Raw genomic sequence first — 18,757 nt, 5'->3', positions numbered from 1 at the left:
CTCCCCTCCCCTCCCCATCACTCTCTCCATAACCCTCCCCTCCCCATCACTCTCTCCATAACCCTCCCCTCCCCTCCCCATCACTCTCTCCATAACCCTCCCCTCCCCTCCCCATCACTCTCTCCATAACCCTCCCCTCCCCTCCCCATCACTCTCTCCATAACCCTCCCCTCCCCCCATCACTCTCTCCATAACCCTCCCCTCCCCTCCCCATCACTCTCTCCATAACCCTCCCCTCCCCATCACTCTCTCCATAACCCTCCCTCCCCATCCCCTCCATCCCCCCCATCACTCACTCTCCATAACCCTCCCCTCCCCATCATCTCTCCATAACTCCTCCATAACCCTCCCCTCCCCTCCCCATCACTCTCTCCATAACCCTCCCCTCCCCTCCCATCACTCTCTCCATAACCCTCCCCTCCCCATCACTCTCTCCATAACCCTCCCCTCCCCATCACTCTCTCCCCCTCCCCTCCCCATCACTCTCTCCATAACCCTCCCCTCCCCATCCACTCTCTCCATAACCTCTCCCCTCCCCATCACTCTCTCCATAACCCTCCCCTCCCCCCCATCACTCTCTCCATAACCCTCCCCTCCCCATCACTCTCTCCATAACCCTCCCCTCCCCTCCCCATCACTCTCTCCATAACCCTCCCCTCCCCTCCCCATCACTCTCTCCATAACCCTCCCCTCCCTCCCCATCACTCTCTCCATAACCCTCCCCTCCCCTCATCTCTCTCCATAACCTCCCCTCTCCCCATCACTCTCTCCATAACCCTCCCCTCCCCATCACTCTCTCCATAACCCTCCCCTCCCCATCACTCTCTCCATAACCCTCCCCTCCCCATCACTCTCTCCATAACCCTCCCCTCCCCTCCCCATCACTCTCTCCATAACCCTCCCCTCCCCTCCCCATCACTCTCTCCATAACCCTCCCCTCCCCTCCCCATCACTCTCTCCATAACCCTCCCCTCCCCTCCCCATCACTCTCTCCATAACCCTCCCCTCCCCATCACTCTCTCCATAACCCTCCCCTCCCCTCCCCATCACTCTCTCCATAACCCTCCCCTCCCCTCCCCATCACTCTCTCCATAACCCTCCCCTCCCCTCCCATCACTCTCTCCATAACCCTCCCCTCCCCATCACTCTCTCCATAACCCTCCCCTCCCCATCACTCTCTCCATAACCCTCCCCTCCCCTCCCCATCACTCTCTCCATAACCCTCCCCTCCCCTCCCCATCACTCTCTCCATAACCCTCCCCTCCCCATCCTCCTCCATCACTCTCTCCATAACCCTCCCCTCCCTCCCATCACTCTCTCCATAACCTCCCTCCCCATCACTCTCTCCATAACCCTCCCCTCCCCTCCCCATCACTCTCTCCATAACCCTCCCCTCCCCTCCCCATCACTCTCTCCATAACCCTCCCCTCCCCTCCCCATCACTCTCTCCATAACCCTCCCCTCCCCATCACTCTCTCCATAACCCTCCCCTCCCTCCCCATCACTCTCTCCATAACCCTCCCCTCCCCTCCCCATCACTCTCTCCATAACCCTCCCCTCCCCTCCCCATCACTCTCTCCATAACCCTCCCTCCCCTCCCCATCACTCTCTCCATAACCCTCCCCTCCCCATCACTCTCTCCATAACCCTCCCCTCCCCATCACTCTCTCCATAACCCTCCCCTCCCCTCCATCACTCTCTCCATAACCCTCCCCTCCCCATCACTCTCTCCATAACCCTCCCCTCCCCTCCCCATCACTCTCTCCATAACCCTCTCCTACCCTCCCCATCACTCTCTCCATAACCCTCCCCTCCCCTCCCCATCACTCTCTCCATAACCCTCCCCTCCCCCCCTCCCCATCACTCTCTCCATAACCCTCCCCTCCCCTCCCCATCACTCTCTCCATAACCATCCCCTCCCCTCCCCATCACTCCCTCCATAACCCTCCCCTCCCCATCACTCTCTCCATAACCCTCCCCTCCCCATCACTCTCTCCATAACCCTCCCCTCCCCTCCCCATCACTCTCTCCATAACCCTCCCCTCCCCATCACTCTCTCCATAACCCTCCCCTCCCCTCCCCATCACTCTCTCCATAACCAACCCCTACCCTCCCCATCACTCTCTCCATAACCCTCCCCTCCCCATCACTCTCTCCATAACCCTCCCCTCCCCTCCCCATCACTCTCTCCATAACGCTCCCCTCATCATCACTCTCTCAATAACACTCCCCTCCCTATCACTCTCTCCATAACCCTCCCCTCCCCTCCCCATCACTCTCTCCATACCCTCTCCTCCCCTCCCCATCACTCTCTCCATAACCCTCCCCTCCCCATCACTCTCTCCATAACCCTCCCCTCCCCTCCCCATCACTCTCTCCATAACCCTCCCCTCCCCTCCCCAATACCCCATCTCTCTCCATAACCCTCCCCTCCCCATCACTCTCTCCATAACCTCCCCTCCCCATCACTCTCTCCATAACCCTCCCCTCCCCTCCCCATCACTCTCTCCATAACCCTCCCCTCCCCTCCCCATCACTCTCTCCATAACCCTCCCCTCCCCTCCCCATCACTCTCTCCATAACCCTCCCCTCCCCATCACTCTCTCCATAACCCTCCCCTCCCCATCACTCTCTCCATAACCCTCCCCTCCCCTCCCCTCCCCATCACTCTCTCCATAACCCTCCCCTCCCCACCCCTCCCCATCACTCTCTCCATAACCCTCCCATCCCCTCCCCATCACTCTCTCCATAACCATCCCCTCCCCTCCCCATCACTCCCTCCATAACCCTCCCCTCCCCATCACTCTCTCCATAACCCTCCCCTCCCCATCACTCTCTCCATAACCCTCGCCTCACCATCACTCTCTCAATAACACTCCCCTCCCCATCACTCTCTCCATAACCTTCCCCTCCCCATCACTCTCTCCATAACCCTCCCCTCCCCTCCCCATCACTCTCTCCATAACCCTCTCCTACCCTCCCCATCACTCTCTCCATAACCCTCCCCTCCCCATCACTCTCTCCATAACCCTCCCCTCCCCTCCCCATCACTCTCTCCATAACCCTCCCCTCCCCTCCCCATCACTCTCTCCATAACCCTCCCCTCCCCATCACTCTCTCCATAACCCTCCCCTCCCCTCCCCATCACTCTCTCCATAACCCTCCCCTCCCCTCCCCATCACTCTCTCCATAACCCTCTCCTCCCCTCCCCATCACTCTCTCCATAACCCTCCCCTCCCCTCCCCATCATTCTCTCCATAACCCTCCCCTCCCCTCCCCATCACTCTCTCCATAACCCTCCCCTCCCCATCACTCTCTCCATAACCCTCCCCTCCCCTCCCCATCACTCTCTCCATAACCCTCCCCTCCCCTCCCCATCACTCTCTCCATAACCCTCCCCTCCCCATCACTCTCTCCATAACCCCCCCCTCCCCATCGCTCTCTCCATAACCCTCCCCTCCCCTCCCCATCACTCTCTCCATAACCCTCCCCTCCCCATCACTCTCTCCATAACCCTCCCCTCCCCTCCCCATCACTCTCTCCATAACCCTCCCTCTCCCCTCCCCATCACTCTCTCCATAACCCTCCCCTCCCCATCACTCTCTCCATAACCCTCCCCTCCCCTCCCCATCACTCTCTCCATAACCCTCCCCTCCCCTCCCCATCACTCTCTCCACCCTCCCCTCCCCATCACTCTCTCCATAACCCTCCCCTCCCCTCTCCATCACTCTCTCCATAACCCTCCCCTCCCCTCCCCATCACTCTCTCCATAACCCTCCCCTCCCCTCCCCATCACTCTCTCCATAACCCTCCCCTCCCCATCACTCTCTCCATAACCCTCCCCTCCCCTCCCCATCACTCTCTCCATAACCCTCCCCTCCCCATCACTCTCTCCATAACCCTCCCCTCCCCTCCCCATCACTCTCTCCATAACCCTCCCCTCCCCATCACTCTCTCCATAACCCTCCCCTCCCCATCACTCTCTCCATAACCCTCTCCTCCCCTCCCCATCACTCTCTCCATAACCCTCCCCTCCCCATCACTCTCTGCATAACCCTCCCCTCCCCTCCCCATCATTCTCTCCATAACCCTCCCCTCCCCTCCCCATCACTCTCTCCATAACCCTCCCCTCCCCATCACTCTCTCCATAACCCTCCCCTCCCCATCACTCTCTCCATAACCCTCCCCTCCCCTCCCCATCACTCTGTCCATAACCCTCCCCTCCCCATCACTCTCTCCATAACCCTCCCCTCCCCTCCCCATCACTCTCTCCATAACCCTCCCCTCCCCATCACTCTCTCCATAACCCTCCCCTCCCCTCCCCATCACTCTCTCCATAACCCTCCCCTCCCCTCCCCATCACTCTCTCCATAACCCTCCCCTCCCCTCCCCATCACTCTCTCCATAACCATCCCCTCCCCATCACTCTCTCCATAACCCTCCCCTCCCCTCCCCATCACTCTCTCCATAACCCTCCCCTCCCCATCACTCTCTCCATAACCCTCCCCTCCCCTCCCCATCACTCTCTCCATAACCCTCCCCTCCCCTCCCCATCACTCTCTCCATAACCCTCTCCTCCCCTCCCCATCACTCTCTCCATAACCCTCCCCTCCCCATCACTCTCTCCATAACCCTCCCCTCCCCTCCCCATCATTCTCTCCATAACCCTCCCCTCCCCTCCCCATCACTCTCTCCATAACCCTCCCCTCCCCATCACTCTCTCCATAACCCTCCCCTCCCCCTCACTCTCTCCATAACCCTCCCCTTCCCTCTTCTTCACTCTCTCCATAACCCTCCCCTCCCCTCCCCATCACTCTCTCCATAACCCTCCCCTCCCCATCACTCTCTCCATAACCCTCCCCTCCCCATCACTCTCTCCATAACCCTCCCCTCCCCTCTCCATCACTCTCTCCATAACCCTCCCCTCCCCATCACTCTCTCCATAACCCTCCCCTCCCCATCACTCTCTCCATAACCCTCGCCTCCCCATCACTCTCTCCATAACGCTCCCCTCCCCATCACTCTCTCCATAACCCTCCCCTCCCCTCCCCATCACTCTCTCCATAACCCTCCCCTCCCCTCCCCATCACTCTCTCCATAACGCTCCCCTCCCCATCACTCTCTCCATAACCCTCCCCTCCCCTCCCCTCCCCATCACTCTCTCCATAACCCTCCCCTCCCCTCTCCATCACTCTCTCCATAACCCCCCCTCCCCATCACTCTTTCCATAACCCTCCCCCCCCCCCATCACTCTCTCCATAACCCTCCCCCCCTCCCCATCACTCTCTGCATAACACTCCCCTCCCCTTTTGCTCTGTCCGCCAATCAGCGCTGTTCTGGTCACTCACGTGACACTGTCATGGCGGCGACCTGAAGGAAAATGGTGCAGCCGGGAAGAAGTCGGAGGCCCGATATCTGATAACCGGGGCAGGTTCGGGTCCGGATCCCCGGATAGCGGGTGGGAAGGTCGGGACCGGATCACTGTACAGGGGGGGGGAGGGAGGGAGGGAGGTAGTGGGGACCGGATCCCCGGGTAGGGAGGGAGGGAGGGAGGGAGGGAGGGAGGGAGGGAGCGGAGACCGGATCCCCAGACAGCGGGTCGGAGGGAGCGGAGACCGGATCCCTGGCCAAGGGGGAGGGAGCGGGGACAGATCCCCGGGCAGAGGGAGGGAGGAGCGGGGACAGATCCCCGGGCAGAGGGAGGGAGGAGCGGGGACCGAATACCCCGGACCGGGGGAGGGAGCGGGAACTGGATCCTTGGGCGGTGGGGGTGGGTGGGCGGGCGGGAGCGGAATTCGGATCCCAGGCTCGAGTGTGGGAGCTGGTACTGGATCAAGGGGGCGGAGGCCCACTCGCTGGCAGGAAGCGGGGTTCGAGGATCGAGAAGGGCGGCAAAATCAGTGAAGATCAGCGGGTGGTGGGGTGAGGGGGACCAGCTCAGAGGGAAGAAGGTGAGGTCCAGATCGTGGGGTGGGGGTGGGGGTGGGCGGCAGGCTCCTTGAACTGGACCGTGGGTTGAGGGTGCAGTGTAGAATTTGGTGATGGGAGTGTTGTTGAGCCTTCCCCTGGGGCTGAAGGACGAGGAGGAGAAAAAGCAGGAATTTACAGTGTGTCCCAAAGTCCGAATCAGACCTGGTGCTGTTCCTGGGCCGACTGCAAGACCTGGCATGGTGGTCGGACTGGGATCTGGATGTGGACGGGGAGTAACAGTTGCAGCTGGAGTTCCGGGAAGAGATGGATCGGGATCCAGAGGCAGAGCGGAAGGCCGGTGCCGAGGAGCAGTACGCCGTGGGCGAAGACCCTACAGCAGGCGGGTGTTTAGAAACCGCACGTCATACCTGAACCTGAGTGAGGAGCAGTGTGTGCAGCGGCTGGGCTTCAGCAGGGAGGCAGTGACCGAACTGTGTCTCCTTGTTCAGGCACAGCTGCAGCCCCGGACCAGGGCCTGGACTGCTCTCCCGGTGGCTGTCAAAGTCACAGTGGCTCTTAATTTCTACACCACGGGCTCATTCCAGGCGGCCACTGGCATCATCAATGATATCACCCAATTTGCCATTCACTGCTGCATCAGAGACGTTACGGAGGTGCTTTACGATAAGAGGAACCAGTTCATTTCCTTCCCCATGGAGACGGAGAGCCAGGAGCAGCGAGAGCTCGGCTTCCGTAAGATCGCAGGCTTCCCTGGCGTGCAAGGCGTCCTGGGCTGTGCCCACGTGGCACTCCGAGCGCCTTACGACAACCCAGCTGTCTACATCAATGCAAAGGGATTCCACTCCCTCAAGGTCCAGCTCGTGTGTGACCACAGACATCGGGTGATGCACGTGTGCTCGCGTTTTCCCGGCAGCACGTGCCACTCGCTCATCCTACAGGAATCCTCTGTGCCCCCTCTCTTTGAGCCGGAATGTCGGGTGTCAGGTTGGCTGCTGGGGAGCTCTGATTACCCCCTAACTCCATGGCTCATGACCCCAGTTAGGAATCCCAGGAGCTCCGGCGAGCACCAGTACAACTGCCGTCACGCCTCTTGCCACGGATCCGTCAGGCGGACCATTGCAATGCTCAAACACCGGTTTCGCTGCTTGTCAAGATCGGGGGGAAGTCTACAGTATAGCCCCGACCGTGTCTCTAAATTCATCGTCGTCTGCTGTATGCTCCATAACTTTGCCCTGGAAAGAGGGCAGGTGTTGAGGACATCTGAGGGGTTACAAGAGGAGGAGTGGGAGGGAGAGGAGTGTGAGTGGGAGGAGGAAGAGGAGGAGGAGGGAGAAAGGTCACCAAACCTCATCACTGCCATAGCTCTGCAACAATGCATAATCCAGGGGTTCAGCTGAATAACTGCAAGACAACCCCAGCCGGTTGAATGACAAAGGCCACGTGCGCAGAGGTGACCCCAGGCGGTGCAGTTATATCCGTGAATGGACACTCCTCACAGGGCCCTGAGGTGGGCAGAGATGGAGGAGTCCTGACTGATGTCGTTGGTTTCAGATTAAATACGAGTGATGATGTATTTGGAACCCGAGGATGACTCCTGGGGAAAGAGCAGATGTTGTAGGATGTTTCTGATGTGTGACCAGGAAATACATTTGCATTAGAGTGAACTAACTGTGAGAAAATGTTTTGTGATTCAGTTTCAATGCTTGCGTTGTTGTGAACGCTGCAGGTTCTTGTACATCTAACAACTAACACATCTGCATAAACCTGTTGGTTTATATTCCATCAACATTTAAAATGTGATTGTTTGATAACGTGCGTATGTGCTTGAGTGATCCATAACTTTCTGAAGGGGGTAGGCGGAGGATGCTGAGAGCTGAGAGTGTGGACCATGGTCAGCCACTGATACTGAGAATACTCAGCTAAATATTTTGAATCTTATAATGTTGGAAAAATGCTCAATAAACTCTGGTTTACTTGACAACATGGTGAAGCGTTGCACCTTGGTCAGTCAAATGCAAAGAGGCAGTTCACTGTTAAAAACAAGATGGTTAACAGTGTTGCTGAGCAGAGGGATCTCGGGTTCCAGGCCCCCAGCTCCCTGGAAGTGGCGATACAGGTTGATCGTGTGGTTAAGAAGGCAGGTGACATGCTTACCTTTACTAATCATCGTATTGAGTTGAAAAGACAGGAGGTTATGTTGCAGTTTTATAAAACCAGCTAGGCTGAGTCTGGGGTATTACAAACACTTCTGGTCAAACCATTCTAGGAAGGCTTTGGAGAGGATACAGAAGAGGCTAACGAGAATGCCATCTGTATTATGTGCTAACAAGAGGTTAGACAAAGTTGGGTTGTTTTCTCTGGGAGCAGAGGAGGCTGCGGCAAGACCTGATAGAGATCTTTTTAAGATGATGAGAGGCACAGATAGAGTAGGCAGAGAGTATACTTTTCCTAGGGTGGGAATGTTTAAACCAGTGAGCATGCATTGAAGGTGAGAGTGGGATCATTTCAAAGGAGATGTGAGGGACAGTTTTTTTTTTACACAGGGAGTGATGGATGCTGGAATGCACTTTCTGGGGCGTTAGTACAGAGAGAAACAGAGACTTTGAAGAGATGTTTAGATAAGCGCTTGAATGTGAGCAAGTGGAATAATATAGACATTGTGTAGGCAAAGGGGATTAGTTTACCCAGCCATTTAATTGTAGGCCAAAGAACATATTCCCGTGTGGAGTACTGTTCTATGTTCTATTACTTATAAGTCAACGTTAGTCTGAAATACATCACCCTTTCTACTGCGAGTTCAGCAGGTATGACTGGTTATCAACAGGCCTTTAGATGCCGGGTCTTAATTTAACTTAAAAGAGTGTGGCGCGTGGCCAGGTGGTTAGGGTCGGAAGGTCGTGGGTTCGAGTCTCGGCCAAGGCAGCATGTTGTGTCTTTGAGCAAGGCACTTAACCACACACTGCTCCAGCTGAAAATGGTACCGGCAAATGCTGGGGGTGAACCTCGCATAGACTGGCGTCCTGTCCGGGGTGGGGGGGGGTGGTCTCGTACTCTCAGTCGCTTCACGCCACAGAAACCAGCATAAGCACCGGCCTGATGGGCCACAAGGCTCGGGACAGACTTTGACTTTTTATAAAATGTAAAGACCTTCAGATTCTGCCTCCAGAAGGTTGTAGCAGTCTCATGAGATATTTAAGGCAAGAATGGATCGGTAATTCATCCCCAACATTGATGAATTCTGACCTGAGGAATGTTTCCCCGTATTTTCTGTTGAAATCTTCAGTATATGATCTTCCGTGGCTCAGAGTGCAGTGAAAGTTTTCCTTACCATGATGTTGTCGGATCACCCCAAAGTGGTGAGCACGTTCTGCCTGGAGGATAATGCAGTGGTGTTCCACTGGGATCTGTTCAGGGACCCCCAGGTTGGAAGTGGCGTCACAGATAGACAGGGTGGTAAAGAAAGCTTTCGGCACATTGACCTTCATAAATCAAAGTACTGAGTAGAGAAGAGATATTGAAATTGTATAAAACATTGGTTAGGTCTAATTTGGAGTATTGTGTGGAGATTTTATTACCTACAAATGGAAACAGGATTGAAAGGTTGCAAAGAAACTTAAAGGATGTTGCCGGGACTTGACGTCAGCTATAGGGATAGGTTGAATAGGTTAGTACTTTAATCCCTAGAATTTAGAAGATTGAGAGGAGATTAGATAGAGATATACAAATGATGAGGGGTGTAGAGGGTTAGGGTAAATACATGCAGACTTTTTTTCACTGAGAAGAGGAAAACCTGCAGATGCTGGAAATCAAAGCAACACACAAAATGCTGGAGGAACTCAGCAGGCCTGGCAGCATCTGTGGAAAAGAGTACAGTCGACGTTTCAGGCCGAGACCCTTCGGCAGGACTGGAAAGAAAAAGCTAGAGAGTAGATTTAAAAGGCGTGGGGAGGGGAGAGAGAAACAGCAGGTGAAGCACTGTCTGGTGCTTTCTGTATATTGGTGAGACCTGATGTAGATGGGGAGACCGCTTCTCTGAGCACCTACTGTCTGACTGCCAGGGACAGTGGGATCTCACAGAAGCCACCCATTTTAATCCCGTTCCGATATGTCCGTCCATGGCCTCCTCCACTGTTGTGATGAGGCCACACTTAGGTTGGAGGAACCACACATTATAGAAACATATTCAACCTGATGGCATGAATATTGACTTATCAAACTTCCAGTAATGCCCCCCACTTCTCCCTCCTTCACCATTTCCCATCCCCTTTCCCCTCTTTCACCTTATCTCCTTTCCCGCCCATCACCTCCCTCTGGTGCTGCTCCCCCCATTTTCCTTTCTCTTCCATGGCCTTCTGTCTCTTTCACCAATCAACTTCCCGGCTCTTTACTTCATCCCTCCCCCTCCAGGTTTCACCCGTCACTTGGTGTTTCCCTCTCCCCTTCCCCCACCTTTTAAATCTACTCGTCAGCTTTTTCTCTTCTACCCTGCCAAAGGATTTCAGCCCAAAACGTCGACTGTATCATTTTCCATTGATGCTGCCTGGCCTGCTGAGTTCCCCCAGCATTTTGTGTGTGTTTTTCCGCTGAGGTTGGGTGAGACTACAACTAGAGGTCATGGGCTGAGGGTGAAAGGTGAGATATTTAAGGGGAGCATGAGGGAACACCTCATCAGTCAGGTGGTGTTAGGAATGTGCAACAAGCTGCCAGCGGAGGTGGTGGGTGCGGCTTTGATTTAAGATAAATTTGAATAGGTTCAGGGGTGGGAGGGAAATAGAGCTGTGGTCCAGGTATAGGGCCGTAAGACAGAGGAGCAGAATTAGGCCATTCAGCCCATCAAGGCTGTTCTGCCAATTCATAATGGCTGAGCCATGATTCCATTCAACACCAAACACCTGCCTTCTCGTCATATACTTTGATGCCCTGGCCAATCAGGGATCTGTCAAAACTTTCCTTTGAATATACCATAAGAGATAGGAGCAGAATTAGGCCATGCGACAAGTGAGTATGTCCTGCCATCCCATCATGCTGATACCGGATCCCACTCAACCCCATACACCTGCCTTCTCACCACATACTTTGATGCCCTGACCGATCAGGAAACGATCAACTTCTGCCTTAAATATACCCATGCACTTGGCCTCCACTGCAGTCTGTGACAGAGAATACCTCAGATTCACTACTCTCTGGCTAAAAAAAAAAATTTTCCTTACCTCTGTTCTGAAAGGCCCCTCCTCAATTTTGAGGCCGTGCTCTCTAGTTCTGGATACCCCCACCACAGGAAATATTCTCGAAAAATCCACCCTATCTAGTCCTTTCAACATTCATCAGGTTTCAGTGATATAGTGAAAACCTACAGCACAATACAGACCCCTGGGCCCACACAGTTGTGCTGAACATGTCCCTACCTTAGAAATTACTAGGCTTATCTATAGCCCTCGATTTTTGTGGTGTGAAAACTGCCCAGTGGATTATTGGCACCCTATTGCCCACCATTGAGAACATCTGCCATAAACGCTGCCTGGGCAGGGTGAAAAGCATTATCAAGGATGCATCTCACCCTAACCATGGACTTTTTACTCTCCTCCCATCCGGTAGGCGCTACAGGAGCCTCCGCTCCCGCACCAGCAGGCACAGGAAGAGCTTCTTCCCTGAGGCTGTGACCCTGCTGAACCTCACATCACAGCACTAAGCAGTACTGCACCCATATTGTATTGTCTCAGTACTTTTATATTTGTGTGCTGTGTGCTTTTTATTCGCAGTTATTTTGTAAATAACACTATTCTTTGCATTTCTGGTCAGATGCTAACTGCATTTCATTGGCTTTGTATCTGTACTCGGCACAATGACAATAAAGTTGAATCTAATCTGAGCTCCATGTACCTATCCAGGAGTCTCTTAAAAGACCTTATCGTATCCGCCTCCACCACCGTCGCTGGCAGCCCATTCCACACACTCACAACTCTCTGAGTAAAAAACTTACCACTGATATCCCCTCTGTACCTACTCCCCAGCACCTTAAACCTGTGTCCTCTTGTGGCAACCATTTCAGACCTGGGGAAAAAGCCTCTGACTATCCACACGATCAATGCCTCTCATTATCTTGTACACCTCTATCAGGTCACCTCTCATCCTCCGTTGCTCCAAGGAGAAAAGGCCGAGTTCACTCAACCTATTCTCATAAGGCATGCTCCCCAATCCAGGCAACATCCTTGTGGATCTCCTCTGCACCCTTTCTATAGTTTTCACACCCTTCCTGTAGTGAGGTGACCAGAACTGAGCACAGTACTCCAAGTGTGGTCTGACCAGGGTCCTATATAGCTGCAACATTACCTCTCAGCTCCTAAGTTCAATTCCACGATTGATGAAGGCCAATACACCATATGCCTTCTTAATCGCAGAGTCAACCTGCGCAGCTGCTTTGAGCGTCCTATAGACTCAGACCCCAAGATCCTTCTGATCCTCCACACTGCCAAGAGTCTTACCATTAATACTATATTCTGCCATCATATTTGACCTACCAAAATGAACCACTTCATACTTATCTGGGTTGAACTCCATCTGCCACTTCTCAGCCCAGTTTTGCATCCTATCAATGTACTGCTGTAAATTCTGACAGCCCTCCACACTATCCATAACACCTCCAACCTTTGTGTCATCAGCAAACTTTCTAACCCATCCCTCCACTTCATCATCCAGGTCATTTATAAAAATCAGGAAGAGTAAGGGTCCCAGAACAGATCCCTGAGGCACACCACTGGTCACCGACCTCCATGCAGAATATGACCCATCTACAACCACTCTTTGCCTTCTGTGGGCAAGCCAGTTCTGGATCCACAAGGCAATGTCCCCTTGGATCCTATGCCTCCTTACTTTCTCAATAATGGGGTAGCTTATCAAATGCCTTGCTGAAATCTAGATACACTACATCCACTGCTCTTCCTTCATCAAAGTGTTTAGTCACATCCTCAAAAAATTCAATCAGGTTCGTAAGGCACGACCTGCCCTTGACAAAGCCATGCTGACTATTCCTAATCAGATTATACCTCTCCAAATGTTCATAAATCCTGCCTCTCAGGATCTTCTACACCAGCTTACCAACCACTGAGGTAAGACTCACTGGTCTATAATTTCCTGGGCTATCTCTACTCCCTTTCTTGAATAAAGGAACAACATCCACAATCTCCAATCCTCTGGAACCTCTCCTGTCCCCATTGATGATGCAAAGATCATTGCCAGAGGCTCAGCAATCTCCTCCCTCGCCTCCCACAGTAGCCTGGGGTACATCTCATCCAGTCCCAGCGACTTATCCAACTTGATGCTTTCCGAAAGCTCCAGCACATCCTCTTTCTTAATATCTACATGCTCAAGCTTTTCACTCTGCTGCAAGTTATCACTACAATCACCAAGATCCTTTTCCATAGTGAATACTGAAGTAAGGTATTCATTAACTACCTCTGCTATTTCCTCCGGTTCCATACACACTTTCCCACTGTCACACTTGATACGTCCTATTCTTTCATGTCTTATCCTCTTGCTCTTCACATACTTGTAGAATGCCTTGGGGTTTTCCTTAATCCTGCCCGCCAAGGCCTTGTCATGGCCCCTTCTGGCTCTCCTAATTTCCTTCTTAAACTCCTTCCTGTTAGCCTTACAATCTTCTAGATCTCTAAATTACCTAGCTCTCTGAACCTTTTGTTCTCTCTACATTGTTCCAAGTTCCAGTGAGTACAGGCACAAAGCTGCCAAATGTTCCTCATGTTAACCCCTTCATTCCCGGAATCATCCTCATGAACTTACTCTGGATTCTCTCCAAGGACAACACATTCTTTCTCAGATATGGGGCCCAAAACTGTTGATAATACTCCAAGTGTAGCCTGACCAGTGTCATATGAAGGTTCAGGATTATCTCCTTGCTTTTATATTCTGCTCCTGATGAATTAATTGCAGCATTGCAATAGCCTTCCCCACCAGACTCAACCATAAATTAACCTTATGGGAGTCTTGTTCGAGAACTCCCAAGTCCCTCTGCACCTCTGATGTTTGAACCCCTTCTCATTTAGATAATAGTCTGCACTATTGTTCCTTTTACCAAAATGCATTATCGTACTTTTCCCAATGCTGTATTCCATCTGCCACTTTCTTTGTCCGTTCTTCCAATTTGTCTAAGTGCCGCTTCCTCAGCACTACCTACCCCTCCACCTATCTTCATATCATCTGCAAACTTTGTCACAAAGCTATCAGTTCCATTATCTAAATCACTGACAAACAATATGAAAAGTACTGATCCCTAAGGAACACCACTAGTCACTGGAAGCTAATCAGCAAAGGCCCCTGTTATTCACTACTGCCTCCTGCCTGTCAGCCATTCCACTATCTCGGCCTGAAACGTCGACTGCACCTCTTCCTAGAGATGCTGCCTGGCCTGCTGCGTTCACCAGCAACTTTTATGTGTGCCACTATCCATGCAAGTATCTTTCTTTAACACCATTTGATTTTATCTTGTTAAGCAGTCTCATGTGTGGCACCTTATGAAATGCCTTCTGAAAATCCAAGTAAATGACATCCACTGTCTCTCCTTTGTCCACCCTGCTTGTAAATTCCTCGAAGAACTCTTAACAGGTTTGTCAGGCAAGATTTCCCTTCACAGAAACCATGTGGGCTGAAAACCCCTGCCTTATATTATTGGGTAATCTGTCCTCATATTTTATCTTTTACCTTCTTGTAGTTTTTTAGTTGCCTTTTGTTGGATTTAAAAGCATCCCAATCATCGTACTTCCCACTCACTTTTGCTACCTTTTCTGCCCTTTCCTTGGCTTTTATGCAGTCCCTAACTTCCTTTGTTAGCCACAGTTGCCCACACCTGCCATTTGAGAACAACTTCTGTGGGACATATCTATCCTGTGCCTTGTGAATTATTCCAGAAACTTCAGCTGTTTCTGTTCTTCCTTCATCCCTGCCAGTCTGCTCCTCCAATCCACCTGGGCAAGCTCCTCTCTCATGTCTCTGTAATTCCCTTCATTCCATTGCGATACTAATCCATGTAATTTATGCTTCTCAAATTGCAGTATGACTTCAATCATATTATGATCACTGCCTCCTAAGAGTTTCTTTACATTAAGCTCCCTAATAAGATCTGGGTTATTACACAACATCCAATCTAAGATAGCTGTTCCCCGAGTCAGCTCAAGCACAAGCTGCTTCAAAAAGCCATCTCTTAGGCATTCAACAAATTATCTCTCTTGCGATCTGACACCAACCTGATTTTACCAATCCCCTTGATTTTACAAATGTGTCATTACACTTATTACATGCCTTTTCCAGCTCCCTTTACTATCTCAACCCACATCTGCTACTATTTGGAGGCCTATATATCAGGGGTCCCCAACCTTTTTTGCACTGCGGACCGGTTTAATACTGACAATATTCTTGCGGACCGGCCGACCCGGCGGGGGGGGGGGGGAGGGAGGGGGCGGGGGTGGTAGGGTTGCCAACGGACAAAAGAAGTCGTCAAATACGTTGTGTTTACCGAGAAAGACTACAATGACCATGAGGCCTTGCGCGGGCACCTGTGTGCGCATGCGTGTGCCTCACCCCTTTTTCCTAAAAATCGTTTTTGGCGATTCTGTTCGGGGGGGGGTGCTATTCATCACGAATGGAATATAGGTGATAAGTGTCTAATACAATCAATGTCCTTTCTAAAAGGGTTTTTCCAACGAATTTAATATTTAACACAGTGCATATTTTCCTCGCATGAATATAGTGATAAATCAATTATCAGGGGAGGACAGGGGAGCTTGAAGTTAAGTGTTGAACGAATTTCCAGTAGAAGTGGCTGAGGCAGGTTCGATACTATCATTTAAAGAAAAACTGGATAGGTATATGGACAGGAAAGGAATGGAGGGTTATGGGCTGAGTGCAGGTCGGTGGGACTAGGTGAGAGTAGCGTTCAGCACGGACTAGAAGGGCCGAGATGGCCCGTTTCCCTGCTGTAGTTGTTATATGGTTATATAAGTAAGTCAATAGCATCATAACATTTTAAGTAACGTTTGGATATTAAACACACAGCACATATTTTCCCCGTATGAACATATAAAATCATTGCAACACACCAATATCGCTGAATCAGTGGGAGCCCTGGGCTTGTTTCCCTGCAACAAGACGGTCCTATCGAGGGGTGATGGGAGACAGTGATACTCGAAGGAGGTTCCTTGTGTCCAGTCTATTCCGCAATGTAGTTTTCGCTGCAGTCATTGCAGAAAACTCTGCTTCGCAGCAAAATGTTGGAAATGGAAGCAACGTTTTCAGTGCTTTCGTGGCTATCTCAGGATATTGAGCCTTGACTTTGATCCGGAATGCCGGCAGAGATGTTATGTCAAACAGCCCGCCGTCATTTGCAAGCTCGAGGAGTTGATCTCCTTCCCGCGCGGGTAATGACCTCGCGTGAGTTCAAACTCAACAGTGCGCGTGACAGGGAATGAGGAAAGGTGCAGCTGACTCATATCGCCAAATCATATCGTTTCCTCGCGGCCCGGAGGTTGGGGACCGCTGCATTACGCTATTTCCCGCTTCTGCTTTGCTCTCCTTGCAACGGGCAACAAACTCAATTTAGTTTACCTCACAGTGTTTTTGTGTCTTGCATTTGGGTATGCTACCAGTGCCCCCACTGTGATAAAAGGACGTGATAAAATGAATTTCTTCCACCACAGAGTAATGAATCTTTGAAATTCTCCACCCAAGACAGTCATTGAATAAATTCAAAATTAGTGGGAGGAATTTTGGGCTGTGGAGAAGTCAAAGATAGCAGGATGAACAAACAATTTGGTGGTGGAACTCAGGGTGTCGAGCAGTATCTGTAAAAATAACGGAAAGCAATAGTTGACATTTTAGGTAGAAACTCTGCATCAGTCTTTGGGGTGAGACAGCAAAGCATAGCTGATGGCATGATCAGATAGTTCAACTTCTTGTGGAATGCTTGACTGGTCTGATATATGTTCTTATGTTGATTAGGTGTGACACAAAACAACTTCTTTGGAAATCTATATAATCTGCAACAGTTAATATTTATTTAACAATTCACTAAAAATCAAACAATATTATATTTATAAAATGCAAACACTGTCTCTAACATTCAGTGTTTTGTTTTCCTTATCAGTTCCTGTCTAGTGTACTTTTATTTTTTAAAGACAATAACTTTAATCTTTAATCTAATTGAGAAAAATCTTACTTAGTTAAACTAGAATCAACATTGAGAAAGATTGCATGACAGTGCATGGAATCCAATTACAGTCTTTACTTCTTCACTTCCAAAGCTGAAGTTGACAGAGATCCTGCAGCATTAACTGCTGTTGTTGCCACCACCATCTCTCGCTCTCCCATTTCAACACGCTCAGCATTTTCTTCCTCTGTGAACTGGATGCAAGTGTTTGTCTGCAAATATCACAGTAGCAGGCACTGATTAAAATAATGGAATTATAACATTGCTCCAGTTTAAAACTGTACCCGCTCGTGCAGGAGGAACAGACTATGTATCAGTCACCTTTAGCGTTAGACTTTGAACCCTAGGATAAAGAAATTAGCTGTCTACTTTATCTATGCCTCCCATAATATCAGAAAAAATTCTGCCAGATCTCCCCACAGTCGTCCCTGCTCTAGAGAAAACAACCTAGTTTTCAAATCTTTCCTCATAGCACACGCCCTCTAGGTAAATCTCCTCTACAGCCTCAAGATCTCACCTATAAGGGGGCAGCCAGAACTGAAAGCTATTAATTAAATTAAAGGCATCCGTCAGTCTTGTGAGACCATGGATCTGCACCTGGAAAGTCTTCATTCTCCAGGGCGCAGGCCTGGGCAAGGTTGTATGGAAGACCAGCAGTTGCCCATGCTGCAAGTCTCCCCTCTCCACACCACCGATGTTGTCCAAGGGAAGGGCATTAGGACCCATATAGCTTGGCACCAGTGTCGTCGCAGAGCAGTGTGTGATTAAGTGCCTTGCTCAAGGACAGAACACATGTTGCCTTGGCTGGGGCTCGAACTCACGACCTTCAGGTCGCGAGTCCAATGCCTTAACCACTTGGCCACATGTCCACATCATAAAGCTATACTCTAGATGCAGCCTAAGGTTGTCATAGCTGGGGTGGTTGTGGGGATAAGCTCCCACTAACTATAAAGTGCTCTAAATGGTGTGTGACTCTAACAGCCTCTGACAACCAAGTCCAACTCTTGGCTTCACATGTGGCATAGCCACTAGGCCCCGTAGAACTGTTTTTACTGACAGAAGGGTCAAAGGCGGGCCTCAAAACCAGTTGCTTCAGGGGTTTTCAGCCTTGTTGGCAGCCTGCCTAGGAAAAGGAAAACTCAAATTTTAAACTCTGCTGCCTTGCAGCCATACCCACCAATGGGAAAGGCTTCGGGAGTAAACCCTGAGGAAGAAATCTGGAGCTGGGGTCTCTAAGGCAGTTTGATGTTGTTTACAACTTCACTCTGGCATCCTCTGTGACGACACTGGTACCAATCTGTATCGGCGCTTGCCCTTCCCTTGGACTACATCAGTGACGTGGAGAGGGGGAACCCGCTGCATGGGCAACAGCCGGTTCTTCAGATCTTCCCACCCAGGCTTGCGCCCTGGAGAGGACACAATCCACCAGAGCCACAAACCCGTAATCCCCTGGGATCGACAGCTGCCTACCTACCTACTACCTACAACCTACTCCAGATGCGGCTGAATCAGAGGGCATCACAACTCCAGAGTTTTGAACTCAATGCCTTGACATTCCATGTTCCCAATTCCAGTAGCTATTTTTAAAGTTTTCATTTACTATAATATTCT

At 51.1% G+C, this 18,757-nt stretch overlaps 2 protein-coding genes across 6 annotated transcripts in view; one reads left to right on the top strand and one right to left on the bottom strand.

Annotated features, from left to right (window-relative positions):
• Nucleotides 1-5,943: 5,943 nt before the first annotated feature.
• Nucleotides 5,944-7,918, top strand: LOC134346072 (putative nuclease HARBI1). The gene has a single exon (XM_063047374.1). The coding sequence runs from the start codon at nucleotides 6,042-6,044 to the stop codon at nucleotides 7,326-7,328; it is 1,287 nt and encodes a 428-aa protein (XP_062903444.1). The 5' UTR covers nucleotides 5,944-6,041; the 3' UTR covers nucleotides 7,329-7,918.
• A 9,064-nt stretch (nucleotides 7,919-16,982) lies between these two features.
• The window catches only part of LOC134346070 (hepatic and glial cell adhesion molecule-like), a 91,303-nt gene continuing 89,528 nt past the window's right edge, over nucleotides 16,983-18,757 (bottom strand). For all 5 annotated transcript variants that reach the window (XM_063047367.1, XM_063047371.1, XM_063047370.1 and 2 more), the window contains one exon: nucleotides 16,983-17,358. The gene's annotated coding sequence lies outside the window, so the exon portion shown is untranslated. The remainder of the gene's footprint in view (nucleotides 17,359-18,757) is intronic.

The sequence above is a fragment of the Mobula hypostoma genome, chromosome 5 (assembly GCF_963921235.1).
Source record: "Mobula hypostoma chromosome 5, sMobHyp1.1, whole genome shotgun sequence".
NCBI lineage: Eukaryota > Metazoa > Chordata > Chondrichthyes > Myliobatiformes > Myliobatidae > Mobula > Mobula hypostoma.
The sequence above is the reverse complement of the archived record's forward strand: the minus strand, read 5'-3'. Positions and strand labels throughout refer to the sequence as shown.